Here is a 19,774-nt window from a genome sequence, read left to right as displayed (position 1 = left end):
AAAAAAAAAATTGCAACTGCAGATTACTTTAGAGTGGAATTTCAACGCACAGAACAAATTAAGTTTTAAAGAAACAGAAGTATATGTTCCAGGTTAGAGAATCTAGTGCCTACATAGACTTTTCCAATTGAAGTTAAGAATTCTTTCCGGTTGAGATAAAAATAATTCCTTCCAAAAGCCAACAGGAATAATATTACCACACTAACAGCACACACTGTTTTATAGATAGTGTGTTATTTCATTCATTTCTGTTCATATCAGCTGCTCCTAAAGCCCATACCAACATTCAGCTCACAGACAGGAAATCAAATGTGCATCAGCAAACCAACATTGTTTTTGGCTTTTTTTTTTTTTAAGACAATACTAACAAAAAAAAAAAACAAACCAAAACAAAAAAAAACATTTTAAAAGAATACAGCATTTTTAAGATAATTTGCCACTCCTGAACATAATTTTTTTTATCTTAATGGTAAAAGACATGGATTCCTTTTAATGTTACTATGATGACTTTTATTTTGCATCTCTTTTTGAAAAACTCGTTAAGTTTGCATTTAAGTTGAGGATAGTCTCCTTTATTTCATTTTAATGACAAATACGGAAAAGATCTTATTACACAGAGCAGAAGGGATTATTTGTCTGTAAGATTTAAGAAGCTGCTAGTGCATCCTATAGAAAGTTATTTTAATTAAATGTTGTCTCCTCAGCAGCTATATTTCAGATCTCATCATATGCCCAGATTATCCTTTTCTCATAATTACTCCAAGCTCTAGTACACATTTATGAATCACATCCTACACAATGATTAAATCTTACAACTAAATAAAATAAGTATTTCTTGACTGATGATCTGCACACAGAAATCTGAAGAACTATTCCAATATGATCAGATGCAACTGAAATGTGCACAGTCCTTGCTTCAAAACAAAATAAAATGTATTATTATCCTTTAAAAAAAGCACGTTCTGTGCTGTAGTGTGTGATATTTCACACTTTATTGAAAATAGAAACTGCAGGAACAGCTTTTTCATCATAATGATGTCACACTCCTCCATATGCGTACACTTATTCATCCCACAGGAAAGAGATGAACTAAATAGACAAATACTGAACACACAATACTGTATTTGATCTCCATTTACCAGAGGAAGAGGAGACCTTCTGAATAGTTTTTCACCACTAAAGTTGCTTAAAAAAAACAGATCACTGCTTTTAAAATCAATCTAATATGTATGAACTTCATGCCTGTATCTGTCCTCATCATTAAATAGATTCCAGCTGTGGAAAAATACAGTTGTTGTTAACAGAACTAAAGTAAAAAGGAAGAGTTCTATATATTCACCTGGGTTAGAACCATAAGTGTTTTAAAGAGAATTAGACCACATAAATTCTTAAGTATTTTTTAAATATAGGACTTACATTCCCACATAATTCTAGAACTCTGGAAAACTTAAAAAAAAAAAAGGAGTAAATAAAACATAAAGCAAGTGTCACTTGCCCTTTTCTCTAACCAAGTACAGAAGACTGATTTATCTAGCACTGAGGGAGAAGACATCAACGGTTTCCCATATTTTGTCAGGAAGAACTAGTGATCAGAAAACAACTCAGCTCAGAATATAAAGAAAGAAAAATGAAAAAAGGAAGACAACATAAGAGCAGAAGACCAAGGAAGGCAGAGATGGAAGGATAACAAATTACAGCTTATATGCTACTTTTTAGCAAAATTTAATTCTGATTTGTAGTGCAGTTGCCCTTATCTCCCCATCTTTACTTGGTGAATACCTCAAAACAGTTCTACTTTATTAGTCTCTAAAACAACTAAAATCCCTTAGAGGCCTGCTAAGTTATTCAGACCTATCTCTTCTTGGTTTCTTAGGTACAGTGGGAAAGTCTGAAGCTTTTGATAGGACTGAAATTTGAGTGATTCTTCTAATACGTAAAGACTTGCAAATACATGATAAACGTCAACATCTTCTCCTGATACCACTAGGATAAAACCAGAAAAGAGACTCTGCACTGTCATAAACATCTCATTGCTTAAAATAATAATAATAATTTTCAGACATTCGAGTTTGACTCAAGCCAAAATCATATACCACACTGAAATCCAGCATAGAATGGCCTGTAAAATTTTAATAAGGCATTTTACAAGAAGTAGAATACTTTGAAATAGAAATCATCACGATTTGTTGAATCAAGAGCATGTGTTTCCAAAGAAATCTTAGAAGAATTATCAGTAAAGATATAAATAAAACAAGGCCTTAACATGGAAACTTAGATAAATCCTACCTTAGGGACAGAAGTTGAATTTGTGTTTAGAAATTGTGAACCAATTGAAAAAAATAAAATCCATTAAGTTTCCTTTTTCTTTCTTTCTTTTTTTTTTTTTCCCAGAATTATTCTTGCATGCTTTTAGCCAACCAATCTGTATTACAATTCCTGTTGTATATCCTCTTCTGACACTTTGGACAATATCCCCAAGTGAATTTGAATTGTACATATTACCTGTTTTCATCTTTATCAATGAAGAATATATTCCCTGAAAATGACACTGGAGTAGATGATTTAAAGCTGATGTGACAAATTAATTCCATATTTGTGCCATCTGACGAAAGAACAATATCTTGTCCTTCTGGGAACCGTATAGAAAAAGGGGAAATCCTGTCACCATCTTCAAGTTCAAGCTCTGGAAGTTCAACCCGAATTCGTGATTTCCTGTGTTAAAAATAAATAGCAATGGCAATTGTGTACAAAGGATTAGAGTAATGAATTTGATTCACAGATTCATACATCTATGAAACTGCTTTTTACAATTAAATAAAGAATAACTTCAGTTTGGACTTACATATCAAGTGAAACTAACTTCTCTTAGATTTGTTTTGCACAAATGTATCTTAGCATTTTAGGATTAACCACAATAGCTCAACATCCAAATGAAGAGCAATTTCTACTCACTGTGCTAAAAGACTTAAAATGTTACTTCCTTATTGATGCTTTTTCAGAGGTTTCCTAAACCTAAATCTTTCACTCTTATATATTAGATTACATTATCACATTAATACTCATGCAAGTTTTTTTTTGTTTGTTTGTTTTGTTTTTTGTTTTTACAACAGCAGTATAAAGTGGAAATTAGTCAAGATATATAAAGATTCTTTCCCTGGTTATGTAATTTTAGGTTCTAGTTCTGAAATGACAATGCAAGTCAGTCCATATAGAATTCTTTCAGATGCAATCACTGAGTAACTTCATTTTACTTCACAAAGAAAATGAATTTGCTATTTCAGGAGAGAATAGAAAACAAGAATGACTCAAAATTTGTGATAAACTTATTTTGATATTTTTACCTTAAATAATCTTGCGGAATAATTTTGATGGCCATTTCAGTTTTCACATCCAGAGGAACTGGCATCAGCATTAGGAGGGGAGGATCAAAATGTATTTTTGGTGACTTGACAGTACCAGACAATGTTATTTGTAATGTGAGGGATTATCATTTACACACACTGACATTTCAGATGTATATGTCCCAGGACAAGCTGTTAAAAAGTTTTTAAAAAATATATTTTTTACTATAAATTCAACAACTAAGAGAGTTACAGTAAGAACTTTAAAAAACAGTACCAGTTGTATTTCTTAATTGAAATGTAGTTTAACATGCAGCAAGTGTTATATCAGAAGACTTATTAGTTAAGAAAGTTTAGAATAACTGCTTGTAGAAAACCACAAATCCAAGAATTTATCACAAGTTTTTGAAATTATTAATTATTCTCCATTAAAATTTTTCTGTTTCCTTGTGTTACATCTCTTCTCACGTGATTCTGCTAACTGCTGCAAGACACCTTTCTATTAGATGGCAAAAGCATACTTTCTTTCATTGATAACATAGAGCAAAGCACTGCCTTTAACAACTGTTAGACTATCAAACTGTTACTCCAAAGAAGAAAGAGTCATTTTCCAAATTTTCAGTTATTCCCATCTGCTGAAAAATTAGCAAAAGAAAAGAAAACTATTTCACCACCTGCTGAATACCTCTCATATTTAGAAATAAATCTATATGACATTTTCTAAGAAATCCCAAACAGTTGAAACTTTTCATTTTTCAGAGAAATAGCTTCCCCTTTAATTCCCCAGTGTTAACACATTAATGAGTATGGAAACATCCTCACTTAACATTTAAGAAGGAAAGCAATAGCAAAACAAGTAATTTTGTACGTAATATGTCTGGACAAGCACGTTACTTAAAACAACATATACGTAAACCAGTACTTCTGTGATTAGTTCAACTAACTCTTTACAGAGCCAGATAATTATTTTTTTCAAATTATTTTCTGCTCCTCAAGTTTGTATTAGATGTTACTCACTTCGTACCCTCCTTCCCCAATTAAATATTTCCAGTTTAGTTATGGCATGAATTATTCAAAAGTCCAGCATATTACATATATACACCTTTAAACTAAATGGATGCCAGTGAAGAATTTGTTACATTGTTGTACAGACTTGAAAACAAAAAAATTAGAGTTAGTTAAAAGCTAAAGATAAGTCCTAAAAAAAAAAAGTGCAGGAACTGTTAAAAGTCAGTCATATAACCTCTTACTTCGGTAGGAAAAACTCTAGAAGATGGTGGCTGTAATGTTCACTATGCCTGTTACATAATCAACCCATCTTCCAGAAGCAGTGAATCATGTTCATTTAATAATTATGAATTATTATTCTAAATTTTGCCGAACATTTGAAGAAATTGCTTCAAAGCATAATCAAGGTTCTTTTTAAGGCTTGTTCTTCCCCATATAGCAAAACCTTACCCTGCATACCTATGAAGCTGATTAGTACAAGCTCTTCATTGTTTCTATAGTATGGGTTTTGTTCTACCTAGTTTTACTAGAAGAGTAATTAATTTCAATGAAGATATATTACAAGAGGGCTACAGATCATGGGAAAACATTTTGAGCATCAAATTAAGAGCAACTGACTTTTACAATTATTTATGATTTTCTGCAAATAAAAGAAAGAAAAAACAGTGAAAACAAATGACTTCGAATGATAATTATTTACTAGTGTTCATTCTGTATATATTTGTTTGCATTTACACATACAGTTGATTCAGTAATTTAAAATATTGTATTTTATGTGGATGTTGTTCTTTGCTTCAATCTTAATACATTCTCACAATATAAACATGTAACTTGCACAACCATTATATGAATGATTATTTCCTCCTTTAAAGTACACCATCTTTTAATTAGTTCTGCAAAGATCGTTATATGTAATATATACACTTCTCCATTTCAGGAGACAAAAATAACAGACCAACCATAAACTAAAAACAAAAGCTATCAAGAAGATTAAATATAATGGAAAAAGTTTCTGAAATGCAGCAAACAACTCCAAACAACGTATGCAATAAATACTGCTCTTGCATATTCACAATACGCATGCAGAGCAATATTAAATATATCACACCCAACCAACAAGAAAACCTTCCTTCAAGTAGGCACTTAAAACTGTTAATACCACTCTGAGCTCTGTGAGAGGCTTCAGCAATTCAAGTACGGTGTTAAATTACTCTCTATGCAAAACACTTGACTGAGTATAACGTGGAATTCTAATATTCATGTTCTGCAATTTCTCTTCTGGTATATGTTGTCGATTGTCACCTTCCTACATGCTCCCAAGCTTTGTTAGAAATGTATCTTATGCTTTTAACTTGGTGTCTGCTTGCCTGAGCAAACTACTCGGAAAATAATATAATTAACTGATTTTACATCTTTTTGAGGAAGGAAATTTCTATTCTTATTTAAGTTCTGCCTATTAAAAAAAATAAAAATAAAAATCAAGGAATCACATACACTTTAAGTATTCGTGAAAAGCTTAACCATTTAAAGTTACCCATGTGTACATTAGCAGCGTAACAAGTGTACTGAAAACAATTCAGGTACCCCAGCCTTTGATGTGTTCTACATTCAAAATTGACTTAATGTTTTGAGTTTGGTTATTTTCTCAGACCTTCAACTAGCCCTTTATTCACATTAACTCAAAGGTCATCAAAAGAAGTGCTAGTCAACATTCACCATAAAAGTGATTTAAACAAATCTATAAAAATGACAAAATTGTTCAAAATATCTGTAGAAGAACTATCAAGATTACTTACAAGAGCAGAAGAACACAGCAATACTGATTTTTTGTCCCGGATCAAGAAATCCTCTCTGCTGACTAAATTTAAAAACACTGTCTTCTACACTTTCGCCTGCATCATCACAACTCAACTTCCATGTCAACTGTTGCTTTGAGATATTCTTCAGGTCAAGTTTCTGTAAATATTTACAGAGAAAAAAAGAGCATAATGAAAGACGGAAAAGCAGCAAGCACCACAATTCTTCTCACATTCTTTTGCAATCAGATCACATTGAAAGCTAGAAAGCACTAGAAAGAAATTAAGAACCCAGTTTAGCGTAAGGTGAGGAAATGAGTATGCCTATCAGTACAGACTAAAAGATTTCCAGTTATTTGCCACTGCCTTTTATAATTAGGAAAACAAAAAAATTATGTGAGATAAACAGATTAAAACATTGTGAGGTGCTTAGCGAAATATGAGTTTTTGATGATACAAATGAAGAACAGCAAGAACACATGATTCATGACATAAAGACTTCCAGGTCTTCAAATATTTAAATTACAAAAAGTTCAAAATAGGCTTCCAAAAACAATTTTTTTCCAACTCAGTAAGAAAACTGTGTGAACAACAAAATAATCCGTTCCTTTATCACAGAACTGCTCTCTCTCACAGTGCCTGTACTTTCTCATACATCAGAAAGCCAGGAGAAGACCAACTCTGAGTTCTAGAAATTCTGTAGTGATCAAAGAAAAATATGAATTCAAAACCTGAACAAAACAAATAGAAAATATTTAAAATATATAAATGATTATGTTTAGACCATGAGTAAATTTTAAGATCCAAAATATAACAGTTTGCAATTCATTTTTAAAGTAATTAAAAGACAAAGGCAGTAACACTTCTGTTTACATACCTGAGAATCCAGACTTTCAGAAATATTCGAACGCATACCACTTGAATGTCGTGTAAATACAAGTTCCATTGAGGACAACTCCAGTGGTGACTTAAGTACTGTTGAAAAAATTAAAGATGTAATATAAAGTATTGTTTTGACAAATAGAACCCCAAAATACCTTCATAAATATGTTCAGAAACAGTTATTTTAATAGAATTGTTTCTTCCCCTTTTGTAAAGCTATGGTTTATTTTATTGTTCCCATATTATAAAAATAACTAAGGTAAATTTCTGACTTAATATGACCCTTCAGTCACGTTCAAATGATTATAATTTTACACCTACCACATGTATAGCATCTCTCCTTTCTGTAAGGATGCTATACACAGTGTCATGTGATCTTCCTGTTGCAGACAAATTCAAGAACATTTAGACTATATTCACAAGCATACTTGAGAGATCAAAAGCAATGCTCATTAAAAGAGACCTTAGCATATCTTCAGGCATTTACTTTAGATAATATTCATTCATCCTCTTAATAAAAATTGCACAATATTACTTTCATATAATTCTACATTCACATCCAAATCCACTAATTTCATTTCCAGACTCTATATTATGTTAGCAGTTATACAATGTAGTTGTGACAGTATTCATTAGAAAAGACTTTAAGGACAATAGCATTCCTCTTAATATCATATAGCCAAAATAAAGAAAACATGGCACAGTATGAAGTCCAGAGTGAAGATTTAGGAAAAAAAAACTAAGATGGATGTTCTCATAGGAGTATTCATTTTGCTGCCATATTTGGTTAATAAGCTGGGAACCTCTGCAAATTAATATTCTTTTAGAGCAGGAACCTCATTTGAATAATACTTTCACCAAATAATGTGCGACTGTGTCACTCCTGGAGTCCCCACTCTTTGCAGACATCATGCAAGGAAAACACAGTGAGAATGAAAAACTAGCTAGGGACAAAAGGGGAGATATGAGAAACTCCATGAAGAAACTGCAAGTCTGATAAATTTTAAAGACAGCACACGTAGTGTCTTCACATGGATACTTCACGCTCTTCCTCTTTGTCTGAATGAGGTAGGAACTGTGTTTATCTACTCTGATGCTGAATTCTCTGTTTTGCTTTTTTGCTTATTCAGTGTTTTCTTACATGTCAATAATCAATCGCTAAGGAAAGTCCTTAAGAGAGAAGCAACATCCCAGACAATGAAACACTCTAAAAGCCTTGCTTTTACATTTTTATTTTTTACTTTTTTAAAAAGGGGAGGGTGGGAGATTTATGATTGATTGGAAACATTTATTACACTCAAGTTAAAGGACTGCGTTGAATTCTCTGAAATCATAGTGATTCTTTTCTCTGGGCAAACAATCCTGAGTACAAACACTGGATATAAGGTACAGATTGAAGTGCCAATTGCACAGTTGTGGGCAGTCTGAAGCCCGAGCAATCAGAAAATTTGTCAGAGGAAAAAAAATTATAGAAAAATAAATGTGCCATAACACAAAGTAGAAAGAATTAGGTATATTGCCAAATGACAAGTTTGAACTTGCATCATCTTCTAATCCATGTGCAATTTGTAAAGTGATTATCTGAAATGATGAATCAAGAACAGACAAGTTTTGAATTTTCAGAATGTAGTAATTATTAATTTGCTTTCAGTGGTAAAAATAATCTGACTAGTTGCCTATATCTGTATAATTGTATGAAATAACAAGTAAACAACATTTATCTAGACTATCTCCTCACAGTTCCCCATAACATCCCATAAGAATGTAATCCTAATACTCAAATTTAAATAGAAAATATAGCCAATTATAACATACTGAAAGTATCATAGATTCATTTTAATATGATTGCTTCTTGTTAGCTACCAATATAGCTAGTTTAAAAAAAATTTTATTCAATTCTACATCTGTTCTATTTGGCAGAATATTAAATTTATTATAACGTTTATAAATTCCGTAAAAATGGAAAATTGAAGGGTTTTTCCTTCTGAATTCCTAAATCACTTCTGCTGTAGCAGTTACTTAGATTCACAATTTTTTAGAGGAGCAATCTGTACTAACCTTATACTAATATGCACATTTGTTTGTTCTTAAACTAAATATACGTGAAAACATTTAATATGATTTTACCTTCCTCACACCTTAAATGAATCCAAAGAAACATGAGAGACCTTCTTGAGATCACTTTAAGACTTAACTTTTGCATAAGGAAGGCTTTCTCTGAAATCTTCAATTAAAGACAAAAATAAATAGGAGCTGCTTGTAGCCCACATTATACATTTTTTTCAGCCAGGTACCCTTCAGTGCTCCTGAGATTTTGTAAACATCATATAAACAACATTTCAGTAAGATACTCAACACTTAAGTCTCATTCTCAAATAGAAAGTAAATACGTATTAAAAACTGAGTTGAGAAAAGCTGATGAATTCAAGTAACCACCATAAGGAGGTTTATATATTTGACAGGAGAGTAACGAAAAACAGAAACTGTTTTAACAAAAGCAGAGAAGAATTGTTTAAGATATTTACATCTTATTGCAGACAAAGTGCCTGTAAATTTGGCTATTAACACATTCTGAAAGGCCAGAAGAGTACAGTTCTGCACACAAAAACAAACAGAAGCAAAAAGACTAAATTGTTATCTCAGATGGGATCAGAGCCAGAGAAGCATTTTAAAAGGATTTTAAGTATAGCTAGAGCTCACGGTTTTCACAAGCTGAGACTGGAAAAAGATCATGAATGATATACCAGTTCTCTACACAGATGAACTGCTGTCAATGCTGAGATTTGTATGTTAATGAGCAGAAATACTAATTGGAGTAAGAACAAAACTGAATTTTGATGTTTTTTAGTTTTTTGTTTTTATTTAAATCAAAGTATTGGAAAACTGATATAGGAAAACAGCTATAGAAAAAGAACATTTACTAGCATATGTGATACGATTTACAGAAAGCACAGTTTATATATATATTTAAAAATACAAATTGACATTTTAAAAATTTTCACATTTCCAAGAAATTTACAAACTATACAGTAATTTAATTTTCAGCCTTCCATTATCATTTTTTGTGGTTGGTTTTTTGTTTGTTTGTTTGTTTTTTAAGGAGAAAACACAAATCACCACAAATGTAAGCATCCATCACTTTCTTTAGATTCTTAGTTTACCTACCAACTGCTTTAACTCTACAGATTGGAATAGCCACGGTCACCCTCCGTGGTTGTGGAGCAATGACATGCTTTACAGATCCAACAGAAGTTGCAGGTGCATAGTGTTGCTGTAGCAATGGAAGGTCATACCAACGAGTGTTAACTGGCAGAATGAAGTTATATGCCGCCACCTAAAGGACATAAATACCATCATGGTCACTTTCCCAAAGCAATTGGTATTTTTTGAACCACCTGAGCACTATCACTGTTTCTTATTACTATTTCATAATTATCAAAATCAACATTGAAATTGATCACAGCAATAGGATTTTCATTACTATTTATTATCAGTTGTTTAACTATGCAGTAAAAAGCCATATTCACCCTACCAATGAAAAAAATTGTATGCTCAAAAGAATCAGGTTTATTAGCACAGCTACAGACAAGGTTTCTGGTAAGTCACTATGCTGTAACCCTTCGCAATATGAGCAAAGATAAAGATTGGAACTGTGACATAACCATGAGCAAGGAGGGGGAAACAAAACTATATAAATTAAGAAAGTCATTTTCAAACGTTGAAGAGAAAGACTCAGCATAAGCAACGTGGGCTCAAACATTCAAATGAAGTATGAGTTAAAACAGACATTACTAAACCCACCATCATTGAACCTCACTGACTTTGAAGATTTCAAATTCCATTGGTTTTGATCCCAGTTTTATGTCAGCAGTAACATCCCCCTCATAAGTGAGGTTTATAGAATTTGAAGAGAGTACTTAATTTTACTGAAAGTTCCCTCCTTCCTCCCTTCCCCCCACACCCACACATGGCTTATGCACTTGAGAGGCCTAATTTATTTCATAGTGAACTTATCAAGAAGGCATTTCTTGTCTTTCGTGCAGTCTTCCCAAGGACAAACTTCACAGTACGCTCTCCAGACAAAGGGAAAAAAAAAGGATAACCATAAAAAAGGCAACATAAAAAACAAACCTTCTACCATAAAGCCACTGCTGGGATACTTCAAATTCTACAGCTGTTTTCACCTTGAAGGACACTGCAATCTTCAAAAAAGATTCTGGCCTATAAAATCTGCGTGCTGCTTAAAATATGCAGCAAAGCCAGGTATATAAAGGAGATATAAATCATTTAAAAGCTTCCAAATACCACAGGGAATAGTGCATTGTGCTTTACTTTTGTATATATTGTAGTGAGCACAACATATAAATGACAGGAAAAGAAGAAAAAAAAAAAAGGTCCTCCCACAAAAAATAAGGCAAATATTCACCCTCAACAGATTCAACACAGAACTTAGGCAATGAGAATCAAGAACACAGCATTTATAATGTTTGGAGTTGCAGCAACATTTCTAGGACAGATCTACAAGCTCCTGGTGAGCAACATGTGCTGAATGTTATGGAGCATATGTTTAGTAAGATAACAACGTGCAGCGAGGGGAATTTTTTTTCTAGCAAGATCACAGCACTCATATTATCACTGATGATTCAGATCTGAAAGATTTTTATGATTAGGTTTTATAACACAGAATTGCACTTTGCAAAATTAAGACAGTAAATGACATGAAAATTTTTAGTAACTAGTATTGAGTTGTATCGTTAGCAAAGACTGTGGAAAAAATCTGGTAGGATTTAAATGTGCTTCTATCATAAAAACCGCCCACATAAAATATTCCACATCACATCAATGTAAAATGCAAATAATGGAAAAAAGCTAATAAGAATATTTTCCTCACAGAGATAGAAACTCCTTTCACATCAAAGCATGTTTGAAATACTTTGTCCTTCACAACAGTTTCTCTTTACAGCTTTAGACAAACAACTATCTTTTCTCACAGTTGAAAATAAAAAGCATTACACGTCAAGACTTTGCAATCCATCAAAAATAATTTAAAATATTTTCTGAATATATATGTGAGGTTTGACAAATTAAAGGTGAATACCTGCTTATTTAGTAACATAGTTGTAAAAATACAACTTCAAAGTAAATCAATGAGAGTGAAATTTTCCAGGACTCTCTAGTCAAGCATCTTGTTTAACACTTACAGACCAGACCCCATCAGAAGCTTCTATCACGCTCCTCAAGCTGTACAATGTTTTATATTGGTCACGTGTCTCTAGCATACATCTTCTAAAGCGTAAAATGCAATCTGCTGCAGATATCAATAGCTCCCAAGCAGTACGGCTCACCATAAAGAAAAAGACGACCGCATATCTCAGCACACATCTCAGGCTTAAAGATTATAGCCAGCCCTGGCAGCTTCCCATAGCCAGCATGTACATCCTACGTGGGCAATTCTAATACTCTAAGTACTACTGCCAAAGCAATGCAGTATAAACAATTTATCTGGAAAATCTTTTCCATTCTTACTGTGTATGGCAGGCATACAAATATAATTATGCAATTTTTAAGCCCCTGCTTGCTAAGATTAAAATGCTTAAAATATGACTTAATTGATTATGTAAAAGCAGTATCTATAGTACAACTGTTTTGTGCGTTCAGGTTGGCCAGTAAGAGGTGGAATCTCTCTATCCTTCCAAAGCAGCTTTTCAAAATTTGTTTTTCATTCCCAGTATCAGGCCAAGGTGTTTTCCTTCTATTGTGAAGCAAGAGTTTTACTTGCTTTCTACTGGCAAACAAACGCAGCAGCTTGATTCACTACATTTAGATCCTCGTGTTCACTGAAAACCTACATTTGCCCTGAAGTACAATAGTGTAAAGGCAGAGCCAAGACTACTCACACAAGTGGATTTCTATAATATCAAACAAGTCATGTAACTTGTACCTGATTCATACATACCTTTGATTCATTAACTGCACATTAACTAACATGCACTCAAAACAAAAAATGACTCATATTCATGTATAGAAATTGTATTATAATCATATACATGCATAAACATTACTGAAACAGAATTGAAAGTTAATTTATTTCTTACTACTTTGCAATAACAATTGTTACTTTTCTTTTTAAATGTACTTACAGCAGATCTATTTTTCACTTTTCTTTCAATCTCTAATACTTCAAAATGGAAAGTTCTCCATTATATTTAATGAATACTTCATGGTTATTTATCTGTTCAGGTATTTTTCTGAAGCCTACATTTAATTTTGTAAACCAGAGGACACAAGGAGGAAAGGATAAGAAGCAAGCAGCCTAATACGAGTTGTTTCACAAACACTCAGGATTAATAACACAATATGAAATACTTTTCCAGTCCTGATTTAATCTAATTATGCACATTAATTGAAAAGGAGACCTGATCTGCAAAGTGGGAATCTCAGCAATTAAAATACTTCAAAAGAAGCTTTAAAAAGAACAGTCATGTGCAACAAAGCAGTTTTTTGTTACGTGTTCACCTCCAAAAGATACGCTTGTGTAGGAAGCCATGACAAGATAACAATTCTTTAAATAAAACATATTTCTGCAGTATTTCATTTTGTAGCCATTTACAAGAAAAACGCATCTTTTTCTTAAAAATTGCTAAATAAATGTTGTAGAATTTTAAGAAAACTTTTTTGATCAAGAAAGCTCAGCTACCCAAATTCATTTGAGTTCTTCAAAATGCCATGGTTTGGTCACAACGTAGATGACAGCTCTAAGCCAAACAGTGGAAAGTGAACATAGCTGAGTGCCTTCTGGCCTCAGGCCTCAATACTCAGTACACTGAAATAAACAAAAGGGGAAAGTGTTACCCCAGAACCCATAAGAATGTAAAGGCAATTAAAATTAATGCATTTGAAAAAAATTAAGCAGAATTATCAGATTGAGGGGCAACAAGTTTGAGCAAAAATTTTGCTGTCAAATCCAGGAATCAAACACTTTATTTAGCATAAAGAATACATCGTATCTCCCTAAATTGCAAGACTTGCTTTTACAGTACAACTTCACACAGTCAATCAGAAAACTAAGACTTAAAATTAATTTAAAACATCTGTTACAGAAAATATTGTTGTATTTATCACATAATTAGCACACTGTACAAATATCTTGAAGCATTCGAAATCACCATTTTTTTGTGTGTGTAGGAATCATTTTAAAATTTATTTATAGCACTAGCAAAATAGATTTCAGTAGTAATTCCAGAATTGTGATATATATTAAAAGATTTCTCTAAAATTTAAACCTAACAATACAATAAAATGATACTGAAGAACCAAGTGTTTGTGTATTGTAGCTGAATACAAAATCTATACACAAGTTTTAAGACTTAACATTAGCCTTTTCTTAAAATATACACACATTTTAATGCAACCTAAATTTTCTGGCTATCACTTATAAGCAGCATAACAAATAATGCAACAAGTGTTCAAATGCACCATTTAAAACATTAAAATTAAACTACAGAGTACAATACAGAGATGTTGCATTAAAAATACTGAGTATTTTGCAGTTTCACATCTGGTTTTCCATAGATTTTCTTGTCTGAGAATTCTGATAACTAAAAATAAACAATTCCATTATTATCAATGTCAAATAATAAATAAACCACCACCTGCCACTTTCCTGTACAAAGCCTAAGCAATATTCTCTGACAGTTGTGACTTCCTCCATTTGTCTCAATCAAAGCTCTCAAGAGCCTCATTATTGCACAGCTGTGTAATCTGTCTTTTTTCCAGGATGCTGGAATTTGCTGTTTTCCAGCAGATTTTTTTATTTTTTATTTTAAAGAAGCACACTCCTACAGCTTGCTTTTCCTTTTTGCCTTACTAGAACTTGCGTGACAGTGCTGCTACCAGGTATATCATCCAACCTCATAAAGCACAGCGACAACAAAGGAACAAAAATAATTACTGGGCAAATATTCACTGTGCTCACTCAATGCCTACTTCTCTTGTACAGAAGAGAGAAACAAAGGGCACCTGAGTGTTACCTAGGTAGGTAGCAGAATCTAGCTTGCAGAGTATGGGTCAAAGACAGAAAAGCCTTACTTCTTGGATAAGGTCAGGGGAACTCCAACAAATATTCAGCCAGATGTTCATATTTTCTACTGTATTTGTTGCCATTCTTAAAACTAGCATGAAATTTTATTTTAGCATCTGAAATGAAAGCCCTGTATAACAAATCAGACATACAGCAAGCTAAACTGAAGTGAAAAAACAAAACTGAAATGTAATCATTCAGATTTAATTAAAAGTATAACAAAACAAAAGAGAAAGGATCAGTTGGACTTCATAAAAAATATGATATTAAGAAGGGTTAGCAGCTTATCCATTTGTATTTTCATATATTGTTCTCACTTATATACCTCTCTAACAATAAATGCAAATGAATCTCAGTGTTAAACTCTTTCTAGTGAGGTGGAGAGCTTTGTCACCTCTAACGCTTTCTGAGAGGCTGGAGAAACAAGAATGAAGCATTCCTTGCCTGAGCAGCTCCTACACTTAACAATTTAATTTCACTGCTACTTAGAGCAGTGGGAGAGATATGTCAAAATTTGTTGATGTTATTTTATAAGCTTGCCAATATATCTCCTCTTTAGGAATTTCCTTTGATGTCACATTTAACTGTGCCTATTACATTTTAATACAAATTGTGGGAGCTATCTAGAGTTTCTGTATGTCTGCATGGAGTAGCAGAAACAGGCTCAGGAAAGGACCACAAAGGTGATCTGGCTGGAGCACCTCTCATGAAGAGAGAATGAGTTAAGCTTCTTCAGCCTGGAGAAGAGAAGGATCCAGGAAGACCCCACTGAAACCTTCCAGAACTTAAAAGGAGCTTATAGGCAGGAAAGAAGCTGTCTTTTTGCATGATCTGATAATGATAGGACAAGAGAAAGAGCTTTAATCTAAAAGAGATGAGATTTAGGTGAGATGTCAGGGAGAAATTTTTTACTGAGAGGGTTGTGAGGCGCTGGCACAGCTGCCCAGAGAAGCTGTGGTGCCCCATCCCTGGAGGCACTCAAGGCCAGGTTGGATGGGGCCCTGAGCAGCCTGAGCTGGTGGGGGGCAGCCCTGCTCATGGCAGAAGGGTGGGAACCAGATGATCTTTAAGGTTCCAATCTAAGCCATTCCACAGTTTTGTAATTAGTCTGTTGTTTTAAAGCTTTTTGATATAGAAGGAAAAAAAACTGCCAAGGTGATTCTATGACTGTTAGCAGGAGAATTCAAAACTGATTCAATTTGTTACTTCTAATATCTGTTTTCTTATCATAAACATAACTCAGTAGTTTTTTTCTTTTGGATTATAGGGTAGTATTGTCAGCAATTATGACTACAACCGCAGAAGGAAGTTTTAGTAGAACCAGACTGTAGACAGAATTTATCTCAGAGGGATACAGAAGATCTGCAGCAGCTTAGAGATAAGTTCAGTCAAAAAATAGATGTCCAGAAAATGTTGATGAGATCAAAGAAACAGTGGTTTAAGTAGAGATGAAGGAAATAGCACAAGCAACTGTGAAACTTGAAGAATGATCTCGATAGAGAGATTAGAGTTTTTTCAACATTGGACAGTCGAAAGGAAGAAATCTGATGAGAGAAGGAGGAAATCTAGACACAGCAGAATGTTAACAACAACCCAGATCCAATAGGAAATGTTATATCAAATCAGCAAGAAGTGAGAGTTTCTGATGAGAATAAGAGATGCTGGTACCTGGACTGCTTCCTTAACAGAACTACGCTGGTTTTATTATAATTTATTAATTTATTTAAAAAATTAATTATATTAAAAATTAAAATTATAAATTAAATTATAATTTATTATAATTTACTTATAATTTGCAGAAGCTAGAGAAAAGAAAAGCTATAGCACCCTAGGCATTCATACGCTTCCGAATGCTTCCTTTTAGTCATGCCATACTGGGTAACATATTTAGTTATCAAAGTTATCTTTCTTTTACAGTAATCAGTGCGACTGCTTCCAGCTATCAGAGATGTTCAATGATGTTAATGAGTGGCAACGAGTGGATTTTAAGTTGTACATGTATTTGGACATGTCCTGCCTAGTAATGTGTAAGCTGCCCCCTGCCAAACAAGCAACACTTCGCAGCAGAATGGAAGCACTGGCTGCACACTGAACTTAACCAGCACAGGGTAAAGGGAAATGGACAGAAAGGATGTGTGCACGTGGAGAGAAGGGGAAACTGAAATAAGAGAAATAATTGCGAAAACAATACACAGTAATTGGTTACAAGGCTCCAAGTACCCCAGGAAAGGTTTTTTTTGTTTTTGTTTTTAGTCCTTTATACCTTTTTTCCAAATAAAACTAACCTGTTCACTGTGTGTATATATATATATATATATATATATATATATATATATGCACTCAAAGATGGAAGAACAATTTTTCTTCCCCCCTAAGATTTATATCAGAAATAAAGCAGCTAATATAACCTTGTTTTTAGTTACATTACCATAACACTATTCATAAACGACAGTTGGAGATGCTCAGATGATAAGTGAATTTCAGAAAACTTCTGAAACAGTAGATACCTAACCACTTAAATTTACAGCTACATCAGAGGAAAAGAAAAAAAAAAAATGTATTAAGCCATCCTAACTAGCATGGACTAAAACTAGGAAAGAAAACAGCAATACAGGTCAATTATAACAGTAAGAAATGAAGTACTAAAAGAGACAAAAAAATCCTGTTTTTGATAGTTTGGAGGGATAAGGTTCATTTAGGATTTTAGAGTCGGTATTTCACTAGCCTGGAAGGACATAATTGGCTTTCCTGCTGCACTACTTTCCAGTACAGTGAAGAATAAAGAATCAGTTTGTACAGCAGGACTATCGCTAGATAAATCCGATGCAATAAGCAGAAACAGAGCTGCCAAATTCCAGGTTACAGCTCATATCAATATGGCTGTGTTTTAGACCTTACACATAATTATGTACTTTTATCTACCAAGATGAAAGGGGATGGGAAAAAAAGTTAACTACATCTACCATGCAGGTTAGAAATATACATCATAAGTCATAGAATCACGGAACGGTTTGGTTTAAGAGGGGGGGTTTAAGGGGGAAAGACCACCCAGTTTCTAACTCCCTGCCATGGCACTTAAGTTAAACAGTTTTATGGAAATAAAACTATTGAAGCAGGTCCAGAGGAGGGCCACAGAGATGATCAAAGGGCTAGAGCACCACTCCTATATAGAAAGATTAAGGGAGCTGGGCTTGTTTAGCTTGGTAAAGTCTGCAGGAAGGCCTCATTGAGGCCTTCCAGTACTTAAAAAGGAACTTATAGGCAGGAGGGAGACCAGCTTTTTACATGGTCTGATAACAATAGGACAAGGGGAAAGAGCTTTAATCTAAAAGAGACGAGATTTAGGTTAGATACCAGGGGGAAGTTTTTCACTTACAGGATGATGAGACCGTGGCCCAGGCTGCCCAGAATAGCTGTGGTACCCCATCCCTGGAGTCACTCAAGGTCAGGTTGAATGGGGCCCTGGACAGCCTGAGCTAGTGGGGGGCAGCCCTGTCCACAGCAGGGGTTGGGCTGAGTGGGCTTCGAGGTCCCTCTAACTGAAATATGATCCATCATATTGAGCTGCTCTCCATCATATTTGAAAAGTCATGGCTGTCAGATGAGGTCCCAGGTGACTGGATGACTGGAGGAAGGGTCACATCACACCCATTTACAAGAAAGGGAGCAAGGAGGAGCCAGGAAACTAAGGCCAGTGAGTCTCACCTCTGTACCTGGGAAGATCATGGAACAACAAACTTGATCACACAAGGAATGAGCGTGTGATCCGAGACAGCCAGCACAGCTTCACTAGGGAAGGGTCATGTTTAACCAATCTGGGGGCCTTCTATGGTGGAGTGGTGGCATTGGCGGACAAGGGAAAGGCAAACAATGTCATTTACCTGGACTTGAGCAAGGCCTTTGACATGGCCCCCCACCACACCCTTATCTCCAGAGTGGAGGGATGTGGATTTGATGGGTGGACCACTTGATGGATAAGAAATTGGTTGAAAGGCTGAAGACAGAACCATTAATCACTACCCTCTATGTCCAGGTGGAGGCCAGTAATAAGCGGCATCCTCCAGGGGTCTGTCTTGGGACTGGTGCTCTTCAACATCTTTATCAATGACATTGACAGCGGAATAGAGTGCACCCTCAGCAAGTTTGCTGATGACACCACGCTGAGTGGTGCAGTTGACACTGTAGAAGGAAGGGATGCCATTCAGAGGGACCTCAACAGTCTTGAAAGGTGGGCCCGGGTGAACCTGATGAGGTTCAACAAGGCAAAGTGCAAGGTTTTGCACTTGGGCTGGAGGAATCCCAGGCATCCACAGACTGGAAGGAGTGGTCCTTGAGAGCAGCCCTGCAGAGAAGGACTTGGGGGTCCCAATGGATGAAAAACTGAACATGAGCTAGCAGTGACCCCATGCAGCTCAGAAGGCAAATGGTATCCTGGGCTCCATCAGAAGAGGGGTGGCCAGCAGGGACAGGGAGGTGATTGTCCCTCTCTACTCTGCTCTTGTGAGGCCCCATCTGGAGTACTGTGTCCAGGTCTGGAGACCCCAGTACAAGAAAGACAGAGAGCTGCTGGAGAGGGTCCAGAGGAGAGCCACAAAGATGATCAGGGGGCTGGAGCACCTCTCCTACAAAGAGGGACTGAGGCAGCTGAGCTTGTTCAGCTGGAGAAA

General features: G+C 34.7%; 1 protein-coding gene across 1 annotated transcript in view; it reads right to left on the bottom strand.

Annotated features, from left to right (window-relative positions):
- Positions 1–19,774, bottom strand: part of CFAP47 (cilia and flagella associated protein 47) — a 252,655-nt gene that overhangs the window by 202,227 nt on the left and 30,654 nt on the right. Inside the window, 6 exon segments of the mRNA XM_031556783.1 lie at positions 2,503–2,712; positions 3,342–3,468; positions 3,471–3,533; positions 6,146–6,305; positions 7,023–7,120; positions 10,193–10,361. Coding sequence (XP_031412643.1) covers positions 2,503–2,712; positions 3,342–3,468; positions 3,471–3,533; positions 6,146–6,305; positions 7,023–7,120; positions 10,193–10,361 — 827 coding nt within the window.

Source organism: Meleagris gallopavo, chromosome 1, assembly GCF_000146605.3.
Source record: "Meleagris gallopavo isolate NT-WF06-2002-E0010 breed Aviagen turkey brand Nicholas breeding stock chromosome 1, Turkey_5.1, whole genome shotgun sequence".
In the NCBI taxonomy this organism is placed as follows: Eukaryota; Metazoa; Chordata; class Aves; order Galliformes; family Phasianidae; genus Meleagris; species Meleagris gallopavo.
Note: the sequence above shows the minus strand (reverse complement) of the source record. Positions and strands in the feature narration are given on the sequence as shown.